This window comes from Xyrauchen texanus, chromosome 3 (assembly GCF_025860055.1).
Source record: "Xyrauchen texanus isolate HMW12.3.18 chromosome 3, RBS_HiC_50CHRs, whole genome shotgun sequence".
In the NCBI taxonomy this organism is placed as follows: Eukaryota; Metazoa; Chordata; class Actinopteri; order Cypriniformes; family Catostomidae; genus Xyrauchen; species Xyrauchen texanus.
The window spans coordinates 3,383,198-3,409,147 of record NC_068278.1 but is presented as its reverse complement, the minus strand read 5'-3'; the positions used below and the strand labels follow the sequence as shown (position 1 = coordinate 3,409,147).

Sequence of the window (25,950 nt, the reverse complement as noted above, 5' to 3'; positions counted from 1 at the left end):
CCTGTTAGAATAAACTAGACTGCCAATCATTTGTGAAAGTAAGCAACACTGATTAGACCGGTCCCCAAAAACCCACCTGATGGTTGTCCAAAACTGAATTCAGATGAGGGTGCTGTTGTTGTGTTGCTTTCAAACACAGAGCCCTGCCCAAAGCCTGAGCTGGGCTGTCCAAAGCCAGGAGCGCTGCTCTGACCAAAGAGTCCTGTGCCAGTGTTGGCCACAGTACTGGTGGCACTGGCTGCAAAGGAGAAGGAACTGGCACTGTTGGCACTTGAGGACCCGAAGAGTCGTCCTCCATTGCTTGAGTCAGAAGTGGTGACGGCCGCAGTCAGCTGCCCAAATCCAGAACCAGCACTAAATGACTGCTGACCAAATTTGAAGCCGCTAGAAGAGCCAGAGGCTGCAGGTTGGCCGAAACCAGTACTGGGAGTCTGTCCAAAAGCCGGTTTGCCAAAGCCAGATGTGGTAGAATTGGCCACAAAGGCAGTAGATCCAAATCCTGTTGTTGGAGCAGCGGAAGTGGGCTGGCTGAACACTGGTGTAGGAGCTGTGCTGGTGGTACTGGATGCTGTTGGGGTAGACGTAGTGGAGGAAGCCACTGTACTGGTGACTGGTGTAAGACTGATGGCTCCCAGCGTTAAACTGTCTGTAGCGCCCGATGGTGGGGCAAAGATTGAACCTGGTGTGTCTGAAGTTGGAGCTGAAAATGGGGTGGTTGCTGGGGACTCTTGGGGTGCAAGGATGGGTGTGAGAGTGGTGGTTCCTTCAGGTGCAGGATCAGAGACAGGTTCCACTGCAGGGGGTTCGGTGACAGGCAGCGGCCTGGCTAGTGGGGTAACTGAAGGTGGAGGCGAGACTTCAGGGGCCAGTATGGGAGGAGTTGGGGACTTGTTTGAAGGTGCTACATTGTTCTCGGTACTGGCGGGTTGGAAGGGAATGGCACCTTCATTTGCAGACACAATTGATGGGGTGCCTACAACTGGGTGTTCAGGACTTGGTCCTGCAGGAGGTGCCTTAGCTTCAGCCTCAGAGGAGGGAACAGGCTCAATTGATGAAGTAGCCTCTAGTAGTAGAGACTTTGGTGGAACAGTTATTGTAGTTTCTGGAAGGGGTGCTCGGAGAAGACTATCAAACGAGGGGGCGGCTGATGGAAAGGAAGATGTCTGCGGAATTGAGAAAGCTGGTTTGGTTGATGGAGCTGTTCCCTCCTGTGATTTAAACACGAATGCAGACCCTTGTGGCGTAGTTGTCTTTGGAACCTCTACTGGGGCACCTGCAGGTTCAGATGAACCTGCACTTTCTCCAGGGTTCATTTGAGCAGAATGAAACATGAATCCAGTAGATCCATTGCCAGGTGGTGCAAAGCTGAAACTTAAGGTGGGTTTGGACGCTTCCTTTACTTCATCACTTTGGCCCACTCGTAAACCAGAGAAAGAGCCAAGAGTCTCTCCAGCATTGCCCTGGGCTTTAGGAGCCTGATGGAGTTTAGGAGGCTCAGTCACACTAGGAGGAGGTGTGGAGGAGTTAGCGGTCTGTGCAGGAGATGCCAACTTGGGAGTAAAGGAAAAAAGCTCTTCAGATCCTGCTGATCCAAACGGTATCTTTGATCCTGTACTGCCGGCAAACGAGAACTTGCCTGGTAAGCCAGAACTCTTGGCTATTTGCAAACAGAGAACAAAAAGCAAGAAACTTAAAAATAATGGTATGACCAATTGGCCATTGGTATGGCACTTCTAGAGTTTTGTTAATTCTTTTATAATTATTATTAAAGCAGTTTTTATGACCTTATTTTAACTAAGCAAATAATGGAATATTTGTGCATCTTAAAATGTCACACCACAGGATCATTTAGTGAAGGCAAAAAGGTGATTAAAAGTAATAGTGATCAGACACAGGATCCAAAACATAGAATTACCCTTATACATTCATATGAAGTTGAACCTAAAAACTTGATGTTTATATATATATATATATATATATATATATATATATATATATATATATATATGGTCCATGGACAAGTAATGCATCAACTACCCATTAGCGGACCTAGAGTTCAATAATAATATAAAGTTAGTAAAATCTCTAAATTAGATAAGACACATGGAGATATAGACAATACCTTGAGTGTTACTAGCATCCAGTGATTGAGAACTACTCATGAAACTGAACCCTGATGATCTGAGAAAGAAAAGCTTCAGTTAAATGCATTAACCACATACTGTTGTTCTTATTCATGCATAAACAGAAATAGGCATGTTTGAAATCTCATTTCAACAGTCCAGTATTATACTATATTAGGGCTGCATGATAATAATGAAATGATAATCATGATTATTAATCTGTCATTCAAGAAAACATTTTTTTTTCTTGAATGAGGGCTGTCCCATTTGAAGAAAAAATTTCCTCAAATATTAAAATAAAAAAACAGAATGTAGGAGTGAACGATTTGTACAAAAATTGATTATCTAAAAAAAAAAAAAAAAAAAAAAAAAAAAAGTTACATTTGACATTATATTACTGTGATATGATAAACATACAACAACAAAAAAAGTGTAATTTCTTTCAACCAAAATTAAACCATGTTTTTCCCGTGCTTTACTGCAAACACCTTTCTAAAAAGGGTGTTCATTTTTGAGTCTTCTAAAACAAACCAAAGTAAATAAATAAAGCAGCGAAACAGAGGGAGGGAAAACATCACGATCGCATTGCATCTGTCTCCTTTGTAAAAATTAACATTGTCGTGAAGACTAATCATTTATTTAAATAAATCACAGCCTTTGCGGTTTTATAATCGCACTGGGTCAAATCGCAATTTCAATTTAACTTCGGTTAATCGTTCAGCCCTCAAATAAAGTACGATTACATTAAACAACAGCTCTATTGATTTACAATTGATGTAAAATACAAACTAGAAAATTATTCCTTTTGACCAAAATTAAGTCATGTTTTTACCCATGCCTCACTGCCAGTTAGGGCTGCAAATAACAATTACTTTGATAATAAATTAATCTAACCATGTTAGAGCTTGTGCCCGACTTAAAAGTTTGTATTAAATGTGCTTACTAACAATAGAGGACAAAATATCTTTTTTTAAAATACCTCTAAATGATATTCACTGAATTAAAGTGAAAAACTACTTTATTAAGTTGGTTATCAAGTGTTTTTGTCTTGTTTTCCATTTAAAATAGTCTAAAAATACTTAAAACAAGAAACATTTACTTTAGAAGCAACATATAAGCTATTTAGACTTGAGAATGTGTCTTGAATAGAAGTATATTTGGTATATAAGTGTATTTTTACACTTGGTTAAACTTCTGTGAGTGCAGTAAAGACAAAATATAATTATATTCAAGATCTATTCTCTAAAAGCAAGTCTAAATATCTGATATGATTCTTCTCAGGTGAATGCATCTTTTTTAAAGAATGCATCTTTAACCTGTTGATGAACGCCCCCTTTTTGAGCACAAAGCATGAAAATGACATCCCTGAACTTAAATGGTTGTATTTACGGGACCCTTTGGAGTATGGACACAGTTGTAGTATCTTTTGAAAGAAAACACTTTGGGCTTTCTTTTCAGAATTAATGTTGTTATTTTTTTTTAAGTTAGAGAAGCTGAAGTTTATAGTAATGGAAATATTTTGTGCTGAACATGTTTTTATAATCTAAAAAGACAACCCAGAAAAACAATGTTCTCAAATCCACAAGTCTAAAGAAGTTATGTTTCAAATTTGAAGATGATCTCAATAAATGAGGTTCCTGCAGCTTTTTTCTCTGTAAAATCACTGGCGGTGTACAGAGTAAAATTAAGTCTCCGCCTTTCAAGACGGCACAAAATCTGACGGCACTGCTCGACTATTATGAATAAAACTAAAGACTTTGGAGACGGGCTGGTTTTGTTTATGAGACTCTAATATATCAGATCATATACAGTTTTACAACATGAATGCTGCTCAGATTGCAGTTTGTTGAAGAACGATGATGAAGGCGAGATCTCGTGTAAACAATATTTCTCACGTTTATCATTTTATTGACAAAAAGTGCTATTGGATGTTTGTCATTGAACGCTTGTCATGACCATTGACCAAAGTGTGTTGAACTGGATTCATCTGGCGATCGTGTTTTCATAATAAAGGTTTGAAGTCCCGTTTTGATGTTGCATGTTTTCATTTGTACTCCTGCACAAATAACTCAATTGCTGTTTCTGGAGGATTGCTATCGTGAAACCGAGATCGAATATCAATGTTGAACCCTTTGACCTTTGACAAGATGTATCATTTGTTAACATTAATTACATTTATAGACGGTAAATTATATATTAAATGTAAGCAGAGTGATGTCAGCACTAAGTGCGGGGGGAGTTTGTATCAACAGGTTAAGAAAGCTGTGTATTGCCAATGTTCTTCATGATAAGAAACACACAGTGACACATATATTATGATTCAATAAGTCGCGAGTCAACACATTATAATCTAGCAGCATTAAGCGTGTGTGCTCGAGGGATGAGCGTCCCATAATCTCTCCCCCTTAGATCGGGACATTCACACAACTCATAGAAGAGGTGCTGACCGCACTGAGAAATGCCAGTTTCAGAGTTTGTAGTTATTTACATGATCTTCTGTATTATTTGAACTTTAATAAAGCTGTAATGCATGAAATATATCTGCTTTTAAGATGTAACGACGGGGTGTTTCCTTTAAAGAGCTCCAGCTCCACTTATTCCACAACAAGACTTTAGAGTGCATCTGTGATCTGTGTAATTCTTCCTCTCATCAGTCAGTCGTGAACTGCAGTGCTGCTCTCATCATTACAGTTTAATGTGATCTCATGTTACCTTAAATTAGATCAAACGACTATTCAACAACAAACATTTGGACAATTTTTTATTATCAAAAAATAGTTTCAGTCCTACTTACAATAGAAAGAGCTACTCTGCAGGATGTTTGCTATCCCTTGAGTTCTTGATTTTTTTATTATTATGATTATTATGTTTAAAATACGCTTAATGGTGCCTATATTATATAATATAATATTAAAAAACATGAAGATTACCGAAGAAACTGGTGTCACTATGAAACAATTGATAAAAAAAAAAAGATAAATCCCAGAGGTGTTGATTATATGTTTAACTCACGAAGAGAATGAGAAAGCCTTTGAATTTTTCTCGTTGACAGATGAAGCACCACCTGCGTCAGGTTTACCTGCTCCACCTGTAACAGAACAAAACACAAACCATGTATTGAACATATGTAGATATCAGACTGTGAAACATTAAACATTCTTGCTTATGATTTAGTAAATGACATTTTAAAGTCTATAAAAAACCTGAAGACTCACCAAACACAAAACTCGCTGCAGAGGTTTGAGCCACCCCTGCCAGTGGCGCTGAAACCTTTAATGCTCCCTGAAAAGAATTTTGCAAGTGAAAACAGTGATTATACAAACAACAGATATCTAAAAGAGGAGCTGAGACACAACACTCAGTCTAGGAGATTTTCAACCTTCCAAACATGGAATTCCATTGAAAAGCAGGTTTCATTCAGCTGATGGAACTTAAGATGGTTATTTAGTATTTCACATCTCTGGTTCTAGATGTTGCAATTGGTTGTTTTAGTATATGTTGAGATTGGAGATCACGTCATGTTCTAGTTAAAGTGATGGGGTGTTCTCATGTTCAAGGAGATGTTTTAGGTGTTTGTTATGTTCTAATAGATGTGTTGAGACTGGTGTTTTTTTGTCATGTTACAGATCAGTAGTTCCCACATTTTTCCTTGAAACAACACATATACGGCAAAACATATGCCGATAGAAAAGCTTGATGGCATCAGCAACAGTAACTAAGGGAATTGGTCATCTCTCTTATAGGTCTTATAAAGCACTATTATCCAAAGCTGTGAGAAATGCAAAAATAATGAAGTATAACAAGTGATAAAATCATTTCAACTATGTTTAGAACACGCATTCCTTGCCATGAGGCGGGATTTTGCATAACCGCAGTGGACACATATCTGCTGGTCCTGGTTTATCATGTTGGTGATTATCTATGCAGAGGCCAGCAGCCGCTTGATGGTCTCATTATTAAATGTTAACATGTCAACGAAGTTTGCAGTTTCAGAAATTCTATACATTTTTAAGATCTAAGAAATAATTATTTTTTATTAAAATCACTTTGTGCGCTTCATTCTCATACAGTTGTGCAAAGATGCTCTGGTTGGTAGAGCCATGGTGTCAAGGTCACATTGAGTTAGACGAAGACACTGACATGCTGTCTTACTGGTATAGCGCATTTTATGCATCTTTGGCCACCTCAAAGCATATGAGGCTCAGTGCCCCCTTGTGAACTCTGGCATCCCCCAAAAGGGATCCACTGCACTAATTGTTGGTATTGGTGTTTGGTGTCATGTTCCAGTAGATGTTGCGATTGGTGTCTGTTCTTATCGTGTTACAGAAGATGTTGCAGATTGGAGTTTGTTATCATTTTCAAGTAGGTGTCGTGACTGGATCGGTTCACATGTTCCTTACTTTAGTGGCCTCCGCAGTAGCCAGAACCTGCTGAACAACTTGAGCTGCTGGTGCTGGAACAGATGAGCTACAGAAACACACATAAACTCATCTTAATACATATAATATCACTGATACCATGATATGCATTTATACAGCAGAACTGCATCTTCAGTTTCATGATGTCTATGATAATGTTAGGTACACCACACAAACCCCTGCCCAGTGCCATGATTTCTAAATCTTATGAACACCTTGCAAGAATTTAGTTTATAGTCTTATAGTTTTTAATTTTATTTTCAAGAACTACTAATTATTTACCAGGATATTTAGGCATTACTATTTCTATTTTAAATGAGCATTACAAAATTCCAGGTTTTCCAGGATTTGACAGTATATAAATATCTATTTGTTTATCTCAAAGAATGTAAGAAACCGCAGCATATAAGATCTGCTCTTAAATTAACAAGCTTTTTATGTCCAGCCATGAACAACATTACTTTGGCTCATGGCACAAGAATTCAAATGATTCACATACATCACAACACTGCTTTCAGTATCACAAAGAGCAACAATTCCCAATGACTCTAAACAGACTGAAGAATTCATTTCTGTAATTTATTAAATATTAATGCATGAGGGATGCTGGGACCGCTCAGATAAATGGCTATTACTCAGAGATGTATACTATACCAAATTGATGAGACTCAAGTGTGTGTGTATATGAATCAATATCTGATGTTTTGTGGTGAATTCTGCCTGTTCATCACACAGATCAGAGACAGTAAGTGATATGAGAGCATGATGTTCATGTGAAAGTGTGCTGCGGAGACGCACGCACGCACGCGCAAACACACAAACAACCGACAGTCATGTGATTATGAAGAGCAGTAACTGGAGCAGAGGAAAAGGAGGAGAGATGATAAACAACTCAAGCGGACCAATCCCTGTGACCTCATTAAGTCAGTCACTTGACCAAAACACAACAAACCAAACCTCTTACATCACAGAAGTGTGTGTGTGTGCTGCATATATTGTGTGACAGTAGAAATTCTGCTGTACTGTTTACACCACACAGGGTATCTGCACATTTTTTAACAGCAAATTTAATAACTTTTAAGACCTTTTTAAGTCCTCTAAAAGGAAAATTTAAGACTTTACCTCAACAAAAAAAAAAACAGGAAAATGTTCAGCGCAACAACACAGAATGATGTGTTGTGGTACAACTCACCAGAGCCACGCTCAAGACAGGTCAAAGGGACGCGAAAACTTTTATACCAAGTGCTGATTCACCTTACAACCCTGACATGGTTGACTATGTATAAACTATCAGCTTTTAAGGTACTTCAGGTAATTTCTAAATTCTGGCCCCTCATGGCAGTTTGAAAAAGACATGGAAGACAGCCCCAGGACATTACAGAAGCCCACAAATACACAAAAGTTAAAGTATTCGTCATACTTGATCTAAATTATGGGTAAATGTGGCTGCCAAATAGCCTTGAGCTGGGTTTGGGGGTTCTCCCCCAAGAAAATGTTATTCAGGGTCTGATAGTGTTTTCCATGTCATTTCAGACACAGATAAATGCAAGCACATTCAATAATCTATGCATAGACCTAATGAATGAAGATCCAGTCAGACAACTGTAGGAAAGATCAGGATCAGAAATTTATTTAAAAGTGCTTTGTTCAGCAACTACTTTCAGTACTTCCAATATGGTCAATAATGGGATTAATGCCAATCTGGCAATCCAAAGATATACATATATAACAGTATACAAACAGAATAGCATGAAAACAGTCATGCTTACATGGGATGACAAATAGTGAAACACCTTCGGACTTCCCTATAAAGCTTTTATCCAATGCGACTTACAGTTGCTATATATATGTCAGAGGTCGCACGCCTCTGGATCAACTAGGGGTTAAATGTCTTGCTCAGGGACACATTGGTGTCTCACAGTGGATTCAAACCCGGGTCTCTCACACCAAAGACATGTGTCTTATCCATTGCGCCATCACCACCCCACCACAAAACAATAATTCATAAAGTTCGAAAAGGTTGAAGCGATGTACAAGCAGTACAGCCCACTGCAAGTGTTTGCAGTGGGCTGTTTACAATAATCTCGCGTCATAAAAGCATTATATCAAGTACATTCTCAGACTCAGCCGAACGCACAAACGTTCTCCTTCGTGAGCATGAGTGTGCGGTTAAAAACTAGCGTAGAGCGCCATCTGCAAAAACTAAGCTCAGAATCAATTCGCAAAGCATTAGGAAAAAATTGAAATCAATCCAAGAATCGCAATGAATCGATATATTGTCCCAAATATTCATTAGGAAATAACATTTCAAAGCATTTTAAATGTTACTTTGATAGTCTTACCTTAAAATGCTCCAGCAAGTCTTCTGCCGTTGAGTGGCCCAAAAACTGAGAACCAAGATAGCGAGACATGACAATCGGGGTGCCGATCTCGTCGGTTGACCAATGTCTGACGTGCAAGTCCAACGGTTTAGTTTTCGTTGTTGTGTTCATGGACTCATCGAACATTATGATGAAAGCGTCCTTGTTTGCCCGTGAAATTAGTTCCTTCTTTAGGTATGGGGCAACACCAAATCGTGCTAAATATGCGGTTTTGTCCCTTCCACACGTGAACGTACTCGCACACTCTGAGTCAGGGAACATTGCTTGAAAAACTAGGTGGATGTCCTCATTTGAGGTGTACGAGTGGTGGCACAGTATTTCGGCTTTAAGTGTAGCTACATTCGCAAAGCTGCCGAAGGCATTGCTTGAAGTGGACGGCCTTGTGGAAGGCTGAAAGGTCGAAGTGCTCGATGAGAACATTATGGGCAAACTACTTGCCTGCGACGACACATACTTCTATGCTTTCATGTGTGAATCGAGCGCTATGTGGCCCATTGACCCCAACTGTATCGTCTTTTTACATAAAGCACACCTCGCTTCATGATTACTGGCTGTTTTCTTCAGCCACCCCCGATACTTTTTGTCCTCCAACCAATTGTCATTAAACAAACATTTGCCCATGCTTGCGATTTCGCAAAATGCCGTGGTGGCGAACCATCAACGGAACGCATTCATCAATCACTTACTCGTATGTCACCTATGGAATGATGCAGGTTGCACCCACGAAGTGCTGCCCCCAAATGTTGCGCTGGTCAAATTGCGGTTGAAAAATAAATAAAAATGACGAGACGGACATGAAATTTAACATCCCACATGAAATTTAAGACCTCCTTATGGAAAATTCCAGAATTCAAGACATTTTCAGACCTTACAAATCAAAAATTTTATTGAAGACGTTTCAAGACTTTTTAAGGACCCGCGGGGACCCTGCCACAGTATATCCACTATTTAAAAATGTCTGACACCTGGTAGAAAACTTCTCCTGTCTACTCGGCAAACCATGTCAAAGATAAGCACTTCCAGTGTAGGCAGCTTTAGTAATTATGAAGAATTATCTACATTAGATTATAATTTAGTTTTTATGTGCCGTTCACATATGATGCAGACACATTGTAACTGTAGGTTGTTTACAGTTGCCAAGCAATGTTGCAAATTGTCATTTTAATATAGAATTCAACTGATGTGAGGTAAAAGATGAGCATATATCGGCTATTTCACAAAAGCCCTGAATGTGGCCTAAATCACAGCCATGATGATGATATTCAGAACAACAGTACTCTTGCTTGTGATATTGCTGAAATATCTTGCGATATTCATACAATTTTGTGTAAAAATGTCTTGCCCAGAAGGTCAAGTCAAGAGTAATGCACTGAAGAATAGTCTTCCACCAGTGTTGTGAGTATTGTAATTACAATGTAATTAATTACATTAATCTAATTACTTTAATACAAGTAGTGCTGCCATAATATTTTAAATTAATGTAATCAGATTACAATTCCTGATTTACAAAGTTAATCACTTTTAAAGTGCATTATTATGTAAAACATATTTCTTAAATAATATAATTTAAATTATAGACTAGTTCAATTAAAAACATGAATTTTCCCTATACAGAGGATGAATGTTTTCCATGCAAACTGTCTAACAGCTAAAACACAACATGCTGATAAAAGCACCACCATAAAAAAGATAATCAAAAATATGTAAAAAAAAAAAAAAAAAAAAAAAAGAAAGATCAAATATGACATCATTAAAACTCTAATATAAAAAGAAACAAATGCATGTGCTGTGTGTGTTTCCTTAGGCGGAGCTCTGGACAGTTAATAACGCATGAATCTGGGTTAAAGTTACATACGACACACTGTCTTGTGCATTCACACATATGAGTCACACTGCTTACATGCAACACAACACAAAAACACACATACAAGAGGCATCATATACACTTTAACTACACATCTGACAACACCAAACAGACTCCGTAAGAAATGATTCTCAAAACTCACACGTATAACACACAATCACTGCACTACACTGAACACAATTACACAGCACCACATGGTATTCATTTTCACGTAAACATATTTATTCACGATTTTCACGTAACATTTTTTCCCTTATTATACACTTTGGGATCACAATAAATCATTAGTGTCTTCAGTTCATTGTACAGTAATCAAGAACCTATGCATTTTGATTGGTTTTCAATATGGGTAGAAAATGATCAGATGAACAAAATAAGGGTACAGTTTTTTTTTAGTACAGGTTAACACACATACAGTGAGGGGAAAAAAGTATTTGATCCCCTGCTGATTTTGTAGGTTTGCCCACTGACAAAGAAATGATCAGACTATAATTTTAATGGCATGTTCATTTGAACAGTGAGAGACAGAATAACAACAAAAAGATCCAGAAAACACATGTCAAAAATGTTATAAATTGAATTGCATTTTAATGAGGGAAATAAGTAATTGACCCCTCTGCAAAACATGACTTAGTACTTGGTGGCAAAACCCTTGTTGGCAATCAAGAGGTCAGACGTTTCTTGTAGTTGGCCACCGGGTTTGCACACATCTCAGGAGGGATTTTGTCCCACTCCTCTTTGCAGATCTTCTCCAAGTCATTAAAGTTTCGAGGCTGACGTTTAGCAACTCGAACCTTCAGCTCCCTCCACAGATTTTCTATGGGATTAAGGTCTGGTGACTGGCTAGGCCACTCCAGGACCTTAATGTGCTTCTTGAGCCACTCGTTTGTTGCCGTGTGTTTTGGGTCATTGTCATGCTGGAATACCCATCCATGACCCATTTTCAATGCCTTGACTGAGGGAAGGTGGTTCTCACCCAAGATTTGACGGTACATGGCCCCGTCCATCCCTTTGATGCGTGAAGTTGTCCTGTCCCCTTAGCAGAAAAACACCCCAAAGCATGTTTCCACCTCCATGTTTGACGGTGGGGATGGTGTTCTTGGGGTCATTGGCAGCATTCATCTTCCTTCAAACACGGCGAGTTGAGTTGATGCCAAAGTGCTTGATTTTGGTCTCATCTGACCACAACACTTTCAGCCAGTTCTCCTCTGAATCATTCAGATGTTCATTGGCAAACTTCAGATGGACCTGTACTTGTGCTTTCTTGAGCAGGGGGACCTTGCGGGTGCTGCAGGTTTTCAGTCCTTCACAGCATAGTGTGTTACCAATTGTTTTATTGGTGACTATGGTCCCAGCTGCCTTGAGATCATTGACAAGATCCTCCCATGTAGTTCTGAGCCGATTCCTCACCATTCTCATGATCATCGCAACTCCACGTGGTGAGATTTTGCATGAAGCCCCAGACCGAGGGAGATTGACAGTTCTTCTGTGTTTCTTCCATTTGTGAATAATTGCACCAACTGTTGTCACCTTCTCACCAAGCTGCTTGGCGATGGTCTTGTAGCCCATTCCAGCCTTGTGTAGATCTACAATCTTGTCCTTGACATCCTTGGACAGCTCTTTGGTCTTGGCGATGGTGAGGAGTTTGGAAGCTGATTGATTGATTGCTTCTGTGAACAGGTGTCTTTTATACAGGTAACAAGCGGCGATTAGGAGCACTCCCTTTAAGAGTGTCACCTGGGAGCCAGAAATCTCTGATTGAGAGGGGGTCAAATACTTATTTCCCTCATTAAAATGCAATTCAATTTATAACATTTTTTAAATGCATCTTTCTCGATTTTTTTTGTTGTTGTTATTCTGTCTCTCACTGTTCAAATTAACCTACCATTCAAATTATAGACTGATCATTTCTTTGTCAGTGGGCAAACCTACAAAATCAGCAGGGGATCAAATACTTTTTTCCCTCACTGTATTGTTTATGTCTTGTGTCTATACTTTTGAAAAGGTGAGTATTTTAACATTTACAGATTAAACCCCATTGACTTCCATTGTAATCATTTTCAAAAATTATATGAAAAATTATAATTTCGTTATTTTACTAACCCAACTAATGACTCGTCGGCGCTTTATCAGTAGGTTGCACAACACTTTTTTTTTTTTTAGCTTTCACTTAAGAAGTGTTGTGTACTATTTATTTTAATATCTCTCTTTACATAAATACTATTTTCCACTTAAAAACTATAATTTCATTATTTTACTCACTGATGAGCAAAAGGTCGAGGCAGAAATGACCATGTACCTGCAGGAAATGGCCATTGATGGGGAAGAGGACCCGCTGACTTGGTGGAAAACGAACGACAAAAGGTTTCCGTTCATGGCAAGATTAGCACGGAAATATCTGTGCATATGTGCTACCAGTACTCCATCAGAGCGGGTCTTCAGCACAGCGGGTAGTGTAGTTACTCCAATCCGCAGCTTATTAAAACCAGATAAAGTGAATATGTTGGAATTTCTGGCCAGAAACATCGAAATTTAAACATGGTCTATGGTGAAAGATATTAGACTTCTTTACGCATTTTTCGCCATCCGTTACGTGAGCTATTCGATTTTGCATATTATTTTTTAAACGTTCATTTGTGTAGTTCATATGACCACTTTACAATATTTCAATAACATAATTTATTTTGTAGCCTGTGCTGAAGTTAATTGTGCTGCTAATTATAAGTGAAATGTTAATGCCGAGTTTCGGTCTGAGTGTTGTTCCCGTTTTCTTGTTCTTTATTTGTTGTTCTTCTATGTTTTAATAAATGTGTTATTCATATTCACCTTGTTTCTTTCATTTGATTTGACATTATGGATTTATGGCCAAGGAAAGTTTTCTTTAAAAGTATTAACCAGACAAAAGTTATTTGACGTTCGCTGGTCTGGGTTTATCTTAAACTGCCGCTTCAGTGTATACAAGAGCTATGTGACAATGAGCAAGATTTTCTGAGACACTACAACTACTAATAATTCATTAATAAAGGCTATTTTCTTGTAGCCTACAACATAAAATATTTTAATCTAAATGTACAGTGTAAGACATGTAAAAAAAAGACAAGAAGCTAACAAGATCAATATTTGTGCAGCCTGCCTGACACGGTATTTTCACAGACTAACACGTCACGTCTCTGGCATATACTACAGTATTTAAAATAGCATATATGCATTAGTTATATTCTCAATTTAATTTACAGAGCAATCCCTGCAAAGTTTTTAGGTTAACTATCGAAGAGACTAGGATTAGTGAGTCACACTAGCAAGACTTGCAAAAGGGGGCGTGGCATCACGATGGTGGCTCTACATCGTGATGTTGGTCAGCCATCACGATGGACGATGATATCGTCCATCGGCACAACCCTAGTTTACGACATCAAACATTTGAACTATTTAAGCAGTGTCAGTGATCACTCCGGAGACTGCACACAGTGGAAATGAACATTTTGTGGAGGATTCAGTTATCACATGTAGGTTATAATAACTTTAGTGCTGTTTTATGGTCGGATGAGGGTGCGGTCCACCCATGGTTGTCTCATCACTGCAACCAGAAACGCTATCTTTAAACTATTTCTGAGTTTAAAGATACAAAAAAACATTAATCAATTGATTGATGTACGCATTATGAATTTTTTATTAAATGCATATAGTTTTCATTAAATCATTATGAACATAAATATAAAAATGATTTATTGTAGTAATATTCAATTTATCAAGCAAAAAAATATTATTGTTGTTATGATTATTATTTTCCTACATGTAAGATTAAAATATGTGATGAAGTTGTCACTGTGTCAGCTCCAGCAGTGTTCTCTCCAACACAGTGTATATGTCAGAATCCAAATTCATTCACTCATTTATTGAAGGATTACATGGATTTGTAAATTAAAAAAAAGCTAAAATGTGACTAAAATTATAAAAAAAAAACTAGGTCCCTGCATAATTAACAGCATTAGATGAGAGAGAATTCCTTTCATATGGAAAAAAATAAATAAATAAAAAATAGAAATACACCCATATGAATAGATATTTAATAAAAATTGGATAGAGAGCTTTTGAACCAGGATCGAAATCTATATCAATACCCAGCCCTGGGGGTCCTGGGCATCTCATTGTGTATTGACGCTGACTATCACCCCTGGAGTCGTGAGTTTGAATCCAGGGTGTGCTGAGTGACTCCAGCCAGGTCTCCTTAGCAACCAAATTGGCCCGTTTGCTAGGGAGGGTAGAGTCACATGGGGTAACCTCCTCGTGGTGGTGATTAGTGGTTCTCACTCTCAATGGGGCGTGTGGTGAGTTGTGTGTGGATCGTGGAGAGTAGCATGACCCTCCACATGCTGCGAGTCTCCACGGTGTCATACACAACGAGTCACGTGATAAGATGCATGGATTGACTGTCTCAGAAGCAACTGAGATTTGTCCTCCACCACCCCGATTGAGGCGAGTAACCGTGCCACCACGAGGACCTACTAAGTAGAGGGAATTGGGTATAAACACACCTCAGATCAGCTCATGTGAAGGGCATCATCATGATGAGATGCTCACTGTAAACACACACACACACACACACACACACACACAATCCTCCCATCAGACTATAATCTGACCCTGTAGACGACCTCATGAGAGTTTGACCTCAATTCAGCCGCAGAGAAAGATTTCTCTGGCCATGAATCAATTTAGAGTAGCTTCATAACACACTCACACACACACACAAACACACACTAAATAACTCAGAGCTCAAACATAGACAGACGTGAGATATTCTGAGACAAGTCTGGACATGTGCCATTACAAACTACCAATACAAGCGATTCAGATGAGAACAACAACCATTTTAAGTGTTAGTTTGAGTAAAAATTAGTTCAGGCTGAACTTATGCAGTCGTTTAACTACTCAAAAGTAGTTCATGATATCAATGTAACTAAACTCGGTTCATTGCTTCATGTCATCTACACACACAGGTGAGACGAGCTCAAAAGATGCTCATTGCAACACTCTATAGTATTAGCACTATGGAGCCATGTGCTTTTTTGACAATGTTTACAAATCTAATACTCTAACCATCACATTATCCACAAAGAACATATGCTGATGTGAGTTAAACCACTGGACACCGGAAATGAAAAAAAAAACGTCAACGTTCAGGAAAAAGGTCTATAATGGGAGCATGTAATTTCTGCTGTGAGGTCACTGCCACAGTGTGTCAACTGTACTGCAGAACATGTCCAGAGCATACTTTACCCCATAATCAAAGGAAAGAAATAATATTTTGCTTCAGGAAAATTAAGCTTATGTTTAGGACCAATGTGATATTTTGTATTGTAAGATTACTTTCATGACAATTAAACACATTTCCCCAAATTCTCATTACCATAATGTGATAAAAAAAAAGATTTATTTACATTTTTAAGTATTCATACATCATTGTAATATATATAAAACAATTGAATTTTTGTATACAAAATAAAATATAATCTAATATTAAAAATGTATACATACAGTGCATCTGGAAAGTATTCACAAAGCTTCACTTTTTCCACATTTTGTTATGTTAGTCTTATTCCAAAATGGATCAAATTCATTATTTTCCTCAATATTCTACAAACAATACCCCATAATGACAACATGAAGTTTGTTTGAAATCTTTCTGCAAAATCTGCAAATTTATTGAAAAGAAAAAAGAAAAAAAAAGAAAACTGTCGGTGCACAGCCATTTTCAGATCTCTCCAGAGATGTTCAATCAGGTTCAACTCTGGGCTCTAGCTGGGCCACTCAAGGACATTCACAGAGTTGTCCTGTAGCCACTCCTTTGTTATCTTGGCTGTGTGCTTGGGGTCGTTGTACTGTTGGAAGATGAACCTTCGCCCCAGTCTGAGGTCCAGAGCGCTCTGGAGCAGGTTTTCATCAAGGATGTCTCTGTACATTGCTCCATTCATCTTTCCCTCGATCCTGACTAGTCTCCCAGTTCCTGCTGCTGAAAAACATCCCCACAGCATGATGCTGCCACCACCATGCTTCACTGTAGGGATGGTATTGGCCAGGTGATGAGGTTTCCTCCACACATGACGCTTGCCATTCCTGGCCAAAGAGTTCAATCTTTGTTTCATCAGACCAGAGAGTCCTTCAGGTGCCTTTTGGCAAAATCCAGGCAGGCTGACATGTGCCTTTTACTGAGGAGTGGCTTCAATCTGGCCACTCTACCATACAGGCCTGATTGGTGGAGTGCTGCAGAGATGGTTGTTCTTCTGGAAGGTTCTCCTCTCTCCACAGAGAAACACTGGAGCTCTGTCAGAGTGATCATCAGGTTCTTGGACACCTCCCTGAATAAGGCCCTTCTCCCCCCATCGCTAAGTTTGGCCATGTGGCCAACTCTAGGAAGAGTCCTGGTGGTTCCAAACTTCTTCAATTTACGGATGATGGAGGTCACTGTGCTCATTGGGACCTTCAATGCTGCAGACATTTTTCTGTACCCTTCCCCAGATCTGTGCCTCGATACAATCCTGCCTGAGGTCTACAGACAATTCCTTGGACTTCATGGATTGGTTTGTGCTCTGACATGCACTGTTAACTGTGAGACCTTACTTAGACAAGTGTGTGCCTTTCTAAATCATGTCCAATCAACTGAATTTACCACAGGTGGACTCCAATCAAGTTGTCATCTCAAGGATGATCAGTGGAAACAGGATGCACCTGAGCTCAATTTTGAGTGTCATGGCAAAGGCGGTGAATAATTATGTATTTTGAGGAAAATAATTAATTTAATCCATTTTGGAATAAGGCTGTAACATAACAAAATGTGGAAAAAGTGAAGCGCTGTGAATACTTTACGGATGCACTGTATATACATACATACACACACACACACACACACACACACACCCACACTGGCGGTCAAATGTTTGGAATAATGTACAGATTTTGCTGTTTCGGAATGAAATTGGTACTTTTATTCACCAAAGCAGCATTCAACTGATCACAAAGTATAGTCAGAACATTACTGATGTAAAAAACATCATCACTATTTGAAAAAAGTCATTTTTTATCAGATTTGGACAGCAGCATCAGTCCAACACCTTATCCTTGAGTAATCATGCTTATTTAATCATTTGATACTAGAAAATCACTTGTACAACTAAACAAGAGGATAAGTACATCAGAGTCTCTAGTTTGAGAAATAGACGCCTCACATGTCCTCCGCTGACAGCTTCATTGAATTCTACCCGCTCAACACCAGTTTCATGTACAACAGTAAAGAGAAGACTCAGGAGGTCTTATGGGAAGAATTATAAAGAAAAAGACACTTTTGAAACAGAAAAACAAAAAGAAAAGGTTCGAGTGGGCAAAGAAACACAGACATTGGACAACAGATAATTGGAAAAGAGTGTAATGGATCTGAACCCCATTGAGCTTTTGTGGGATCAGTTAGACTGTAAGGTGTGTGAGAAGTGTCCGACACCACAGTCACATCTATGTCAAGTGCTACAGGAAGTGTGGGGTGAAATATCACAGAGTATCTGGACAAACTGACCGCTAGAATAACAAGGATCTGCAAAGCTGTCATTGCTGCATGTGCAGGATTTTTTTATGAAAACTCTTTCTAGTTGTTTAAAAAGTTCTGAATTTTTTTTTCAAATTGTAATAGTAATTTTTCACATTATTAAAGTCCTGAATATATATTGAGATCAGTTGAATGCCACATTGGTGAATAAAAGTACCAATTTATTTCCATAAGAAAAAAATCTGTACATTATTCCAAACTTTTGGCTACCAGAGTGTGTGTGTGTGTGTGTGTGTGTATATAAGAATTGAATAATATAAATAATAATAAAAATCACTATTACCGTTTTTTTGTTTTGTTTGAATAATACAATAATTAAGAATTTAATTTGAATAATGAATATTACACAAAAAAAAAGGTTTAATTCACCTACAAATCTCTCTATCAGCAACAGAACAAATTAATTTAACTGATGCGTTCTGCACTTGTCTCCAATGTTTAATTCCTTTCATTTTCACAAAACAGACAAGCAGAGGGGTTTTTACCTGATGAAAGTGGACACAGGGATGGGAGGACCTTTATAATCCCCTTCCTGAATGGTCACCACCTGAGGAACCATCTTCAGTGTGGACTCTGTCACAGCCGCTCCTGATGAACAACAAACACATATGATGGTGTTAATGCCTATAAATGATTGCTCAATATAGCTAATAGAGTGATACCTAGAGTATATCACAGCGCAGCACCCATTAGATTGCATGTCATGAATGAACCTAAAAAAAAAAGCGAGATGAAAAATGATGTCCCTAATATTGTAATAATGTAGTAAATGTTTTATAAAAGTAATAAGCCACATGTCATGTTGTTTTGTGATTGCAGTTACTGCTAAAAAGATGTTGTTTGGCTACACACAGCAGAATGACTTATCAGTCTAAAGGGTCATTTTGATTAAATATATACAGCACATGCATGCCAGAGAACTGTTAAAACTCTGATCATATTGTGAGCACATTAAATATTTCATCTGTTCAATCTTCTTGAGTAAACGGTTCTGTGAGCACCTTCAACAGGTTTACAAAAAAAAAAAAAAAAAAAAAAAAAATCAAGCCCCCTTGAGGACAGATGATGCACTGCACCCTTCACAGACCTACACACAAACTCAATTTACATTTTCTGAAGGAAATATATTTCTTTAAATCTGTTTGTGTAAATGTGTGCCAGCCACAGGAGGTGGGCCTGTTCCTATCAAGGTTTCGTCCTCATCTACTTTCAAAGTACTACACCCAAACTGAAGTTTAGAGGAAAGTTATAAACCCAGATAGATTTAGACGCATTCAAACACTTTTTACTGTTCTAGGTGGATAAAGTTCTGGTTAGGGAAGACCGGGGCTAGTTGTCATAAAGGCTGTATATCAGAGACTATAATATTTTGAGTCAATTACACAAACGTGTGTTTTGTCTTGCATGTTGGTTTCAAACAGCCAGTTTAAATTCAATGACCATGTTAATTAAAGTCGCTATTTCTAACCGTTCTGTTTGCGCAGTTGCACACGTTTCATACCTGCAGATTAACTTTGTTCAAAACTATTAAGTGAAAATTACAAAAACCTTCATAACATCTGTATGGTGACTAGATTTACAACTCTGGATTGCTACCTGCACGGCATTGACACGTCCAGTCTGCGATACCCGTGCATTGTCCTATCCACAACACAATACGGATGTCAATTCATAACATTTTAAATGTATTTAATAACATGAATAATCACAATCGCACATAAAAATGTACTGATAAAGGCCACTAAATCAGAGTCCTGAACATGGTGGGAACCCATGGGTAACATCTGATGTAACAGGTGGAAAAATATTTATATTGTCATTTGCAGTGCGGGTGAGGACTCAACAGGCACGGGCCGAACTGCGGGTCAAATAGCAAAGGCTATTTTTTTAAATGTCAAATAATGTTAGGCTAACTGTCTATTATTCTTAAATGCTCCATCTCAGAGTGCCTAATGTTAGTTTGATTGCTTGTGTGACGTAATGTTTGTCTATCTGATTTATTTCAATGCAGGTGCGGTTCAGATCATGGTTTGTGCTGCCATCAAATAATGGGTTGGGTGTTCTGTTAAGTACTGCGGGTGCAGGGTGGGGACGGGTTTACAAAACAGGACCCGTGCAGGACTACATAATTGTTGTAATAAATGGTACATTTTGATCGGCGGGGCCGATTCGTGACGTGATCATACACATCCGGTCCCTTATCAGGCTAATCAAGGCTCCGAGAGGGATAAAGGCCGACTGCGGAGGATTGCGCGCGAGAGAGAGATAGTTTACGGACATGTCCGTCGTGTGTGTTGTTGTCTTTTAAGTTTCTCATTAAAATATTATTTACATCGCCAAGCCAGTTCCCGCCGCCTCCTTTCCATTGACTGCTTTACACAAACATTCTGCCTAACATCTCCTTTTGAGTTACAATGAAGAAAGTCATACAGGTTTGAAACAAACATTGTCATTTTTGAGTGAACCATCCTTTTAAGAGTAAAGCCAATAATTAATGATTATCAAATCAGCCAATTGTGTGGCAGCAGTGTAGTATATAAAATCATGCATATATACGGGTCAGGAGCTTCAATTAATGTTCACATCAACCATCAGAATGGGGGAAAAAAAAAAGTTTACTCTAGAAAAAAGACTGTGGCATGATTGTTGGGCTGGTTTGAGTATTTCTGGGATTTTCACACACAACAGTCTCTAGAATTTACTCAGAATGATGCCAAAAACAAAAAACATCCAGTGAGGGGCAGTTCTGTGGATGGAAAATCTTGTTGATGAGAGAGGTTGACAGAGAATGGTCAGACTGGTTTGACTTGACAAAGTCTATGGTAACTCAGATAACCGCTCTGTACAATTGTGGTGAGAAGAATATCATCTCAGAATGCAAAAGTATGCTGTTGTAGCCCATCCGCCTCATGACCATACTGTTCCTAAAAATGTGCTTAGTGAGTGTATACTGAAAAGATAACCCACATGCAGTATCACCCTGAGGAGTGCACACAATATAGAGATGCTCTGAAATCGCAGTATAATATATACTGTATGAGTGAGTGTGTTTATACCTGGTATCTGGCTGGTCATGTGCCTATTGAGGGCAGCTCTTCCTGCAGCCTGAGGGGCGGGAATAGTGGTGGGCGTGGTCCTCTCTGAGGGTGGGGCTCCATGTTTCACAGTTTTTGTGGCCAGTGCTGTGCTGTCCGCGCTGTCCATGTTTATCTTAGGAGCTGCAACACATTCAACACACATTAAATATTCACCAGGAAAAGGCTTGTTTTATGGCAATCACTTAAAAAGACCAAAATAAAATAATGCATTGATCTTTCGGCAAATAAAATCAATTCTGCATTATTGGACATCAGCTGATCACACCCGATTACTGTATTTACTGTTGCAGTGGGTTTCTTTTTATAAATGTGTTTATCATTATTAATTAATTCTTTAGTTTTTATTTCCATATCTCAACTTGAGTTATAAAGCACCCTAACTTGGCTGAATGAGGAAAACATTGAGAATACGTATGTTATGCAATTACTATAAATGTAACTGACATAAATTGTTGCAGTCATTATGCAAACATGTTTGACCACAGAAACGGACCAATCGGAATTCAGCATTCCAGAGCATATTGTAATAAGACTTTAAAGACAACAAAGAAAGGTGAATTTCACGAAACCTCTCAAGAACATTTTTCACCCCTAAACAAATAAGAAATTACACTTTCATACCTATTTTCAAGACCATCAAGATTTTTTACACTGACATTATTTTCATGACAAATAACCCCCCATGTGCTGTCTATTGTGCTTGATTATTAGAGCTGAAACGTTTAGTTGACTTTATTGACAACGTCAATATTCAACATTTAAGGTAACATGAGATCACATTAAACTGTAATGATGAGAGCAGCACTGCAGTTCACGCCTGAGTCTGACTGAGGAAGAATTACACAGATCACAGATGCACTCTAAACTTTCCAAACAGCTTCAGGTGATGGAGATCACAAAGTATGAGGGAATTATACAAAAATACCAAATAATACAGAAGCACTCTTGTTGTGGAATAAGTGGAGCCGGAGCTCTTTAAAGGAAACACCCCGGCGTTACATCTTAAATGCAGATATATTTAATGCATTTAAAGTTCAAATAATACAGAAGATCATGTAAATAACTACAAGCTCTGAAACTGGCATTTCTCAGAATTTTTTTGTGAGTTAAAGATGGATTGAAGTGAACTGAAAGGTGAGATCTTAACACCGTTATACAATGCAAAAAAAAATACGTTTTTGATTTGTTTTTGTTTTGGCTTGTTTTCCAATATAAATATTATAAATATAAAGTCTTTTAAAACATTTACTTTAGCAGCTATACTGCAGAAGATAGACCACGAACACCGGCATTAGCACTGGTTGGACTATGGGGTATTTTTCATTAAGCAGGGTTAGGGTTAAGCTTTTACAATAAAGCAAGACACCTTCATTTCAAACTTTATTTTAACAAAAAATTCAAATGACTTCAACTTTTTGAAAGATGGTTTTACAACAGTTGTGAAGGGCAACATCTCTCTGGAAACCAATCTACTTCATCTGTGCATGAAAAAACATCATGTGTGTGAATACATTTGTTTTGTTCCCTTCTTCACTATTTATTCATTTTTATATATATATATATATATATATATATATATATCCATAGTTTGATGACTTTCAATTATTCTAAAATATGAAAAAAAAATATATATATATATATATATATAAAAATAAAATAAAGAATGTGTAAGTGTTTCAAAACTTTTGACCGTGTATTGTATGTATGTATGTATGTATGTATATATGTATGTATATATATATATATATATATATATATAAATAAATGTTATGGCTTTCGATTTAACACGTCATTTCAGTGCGATTAATTGTATTAAAAATAATGTGTTAAATTAACGCAATTATATCGCAATGCCCCCGTAATAAGGAAGATACCAGAGAAATGAAAGCTTGTAGTACCATCTGTTTACTCCAGAGAGCAGTATGTGAAACTTCAGCTCTATGAGCAACGCACAGTTTATACAGTGAAGAAAACACTTCAACAGACACACAACACAAACGTGCGTTACGTTCTTGCGTTCAAAACACTTGAAGGAGTGCAAATTCAAACTAATGAATCTCAAGATGTGTTCTAAGTATTAAACTATATTTATCTTGACACAGTGACCTAAACATTTTATTTGTATGATGCAACGCACCCGAGACGCTACACAAGCGCGTCTGTCGCAGGTGTAGATTGACGGGCTCTTAAACAAGCCCTCATAATAAATCTCCAACTGATGCACTTGAGAAACGGATTGCTGTGAACTGTATGACAATGATTGACTTATGATCAATAATATGGTAGTAAACAATACATTGAATTCTAAAGCCGCTTTTTGTGTTGTCTTATCAATGATGAACTCTTTTGCCACAAGAATGTAATGCTTTTAATTATCTGAATATTTTATATATATATATATATATATATATATATATATATATATATATATATATATATATATATATATATATATATATATATATATATATATATATATATATATATATATATATATATTATATATATATATATATCTGTACACACTGAGGCCATTGTGAAGAAGGCTCACTAGCGCCTTTTCTTCCTGAAACGGCTGAGGACGGCTTCCTCACACGGTTCTACACCAGTACTGTAGAGAGCATCCTGACTGGCTGTATCACCGCGTGGTACGGCAATAGCACCGCCCACAATCGCAAAGCCCTGCAAAGGGTGGTGCAAACTGTCAGACACATCATCGGACATCTATAACAGGTGGTGTGTGAAAAAAGCTCGGAGGATCATCAGAGACTCCAGCCACCCGAGTCATGGGCTGCTCTCACGGCTACCATCAGGCAGGCGGTATTGCAGCATCAGGACCCGCACCAGCCGACTACATGACAGCTTCTTCCCCCAAGCAATCGGACTTCTGAACACTTGATATCTCACGATCAATAATCAGCACTGCACTTTATTAATCTATAATCTCACACTGGACCGTCATAATTATATTCTCCACAATACATCTACTGATATATATATATATATTTTTTTTTTAAATGTACTCTTATTTTTTATTTTTATTGTATGCATATTCTATATTGTGTGTATTGTCTACTGTACATTGTATATAATTATTGTGTTGTGTAAGTATGTGTACATCTGATATGTAAATTGTGTTGTGTAAATATGTTGTTTATTGTAATTGGTATATGTCTCGTCACTGTCATGACTGCTATGTTGCTCGGAAATTGCACACAAGACTTTCACCTACTGTTGCACTTGTGTATATGGTAGTGTGACAATAAAGTCATTTGATATATAGATTATATATATATATTTTTAAAGATAACTGTATAATTAATTCATCATTATATATATTGAATTATTGTTATATGAGGGGCTCTCTCATCAAATATTTGTATACGCGATAAATGCGATTAATAGTGAAAATTTTAATAGATTGACAGCCCTAATATATATATATATATATATATATATCTCTCTCTATCTATCTATCTCGCAATATCCATTTACATCGACAACCCCCAGCTGAGGGATTGGTGAATATTTCTGATTACGTGATTCTGCATTGAAAATTAAATTAATTTAAAAAAAAAATGAAAATATTCAAATCAAATACATTTCTAAATTCAAACTGCACTCCAAATGAAACCGCAATTAAAATAATGAAGAGATAAAAAAAAAAAATACAAAATTATAGTTAGTTCCGGTCCTCGAATCTGATTGGACGAGAGACGTTCCATGAGCACTGATGGTGTGACAGCACCAGCACTCAGACGCTTCACTGTGTGTGTCACTCCGCTTGTGTTCCTGCTGTTCTAAACTAAAGTGTAAATGTAGTGCAGATGTGTTAGGAGTCTTTATTTTTGAAATTACATATGTTAGCCAGCAGGTGGTGGCAAAAGATCATTTTTGTGTTTAATATGAGCCAGTTGGTGATGTAAAGTGAATCCGTAGGTCATTGTTTACATAGAACAGCACTCTGTGAGTTTCCACATTGGAAACATACTGTTTAAACTGGCGGAGGGCATCGCTGTTTCTATAGTGAATGAAATTTGCGCACCGTTACCCCGAAATAGAGAGGAATACCCCACTTGAATGTCTATAATCCACTGAGAAAGGTGACCTTCAGAAAGCTGTAAGCATCTCTGATTGGGTGTGGCAACAGGTGATGCTCTCGTGCGCGCACGGTTCGAGGTGAGCATGTTTTTGTATTATTTTATATAGATTGTATTATTTTACAGGCTGCAGAGTTGCATTCACAATAAACTGCTCTGCGGAAATAAAGTGAACTGAACTCAAAGCACCTCCTGAGCTGAAACAAAGAGTGAGAACCTTTTAGATGCACATGTTCCACGAGACTGCACGCATCCGTATCAGTGCGTCATAGATGTGCATAGACGGCTTTTCTGTCATCTGTTCTTAATAAAATAATAAAGTGTTTCTTCAAGCATGTGTCTGTGTGTGCCGCGGGGCAAATAATTTGT

General features: G+C 37.9%; 1 protein-coding gene across 2 annotated transcripts in view; it reads right to left on the bottom strand.

Annotated features, from left to right (window-relative positions):
- The window catches only part of LOC127622192 (nuclear pore complex protein Nup214-like), a 73,299-nt gene that overhangs the window by 23,170 nt on the left and 24,179 nt on the right, over positions 1-25,950 (bottom strand). For both annotated transcript variants that reach the window (XM_052096195.1, XM_052096204.1), the window contains exons 23-29: positions 21,440-21,601; positions 18,869-18,971; positions 6,524-6,590; positions 5,339-5,405; positions 5,136-5,211; positions 2,123-2,181; positions 77-1,657 (exon numbers count right to left, since the gene is read on the bottom strand). In XM_052096195.1, the coding sequence (XP_051952155.1) occupies positions 77-1,657; positions 2,123-2,181; positions 5,136-5,211; positions 5,339-5,405; positions 6,524-6,590; positions 18,869-18,971; positions 21,440-21,601 (2,115 nt within the window). The remainder of the gene's footprint in view (positions 1-76; positions 1,658-2,122; positions 2,182-5,135; positions 5,212-5,338; positions 5,406-6,523; positions 6,591-18,868; positions 18,972-21,439; positions 21,602-25,950) is intronic.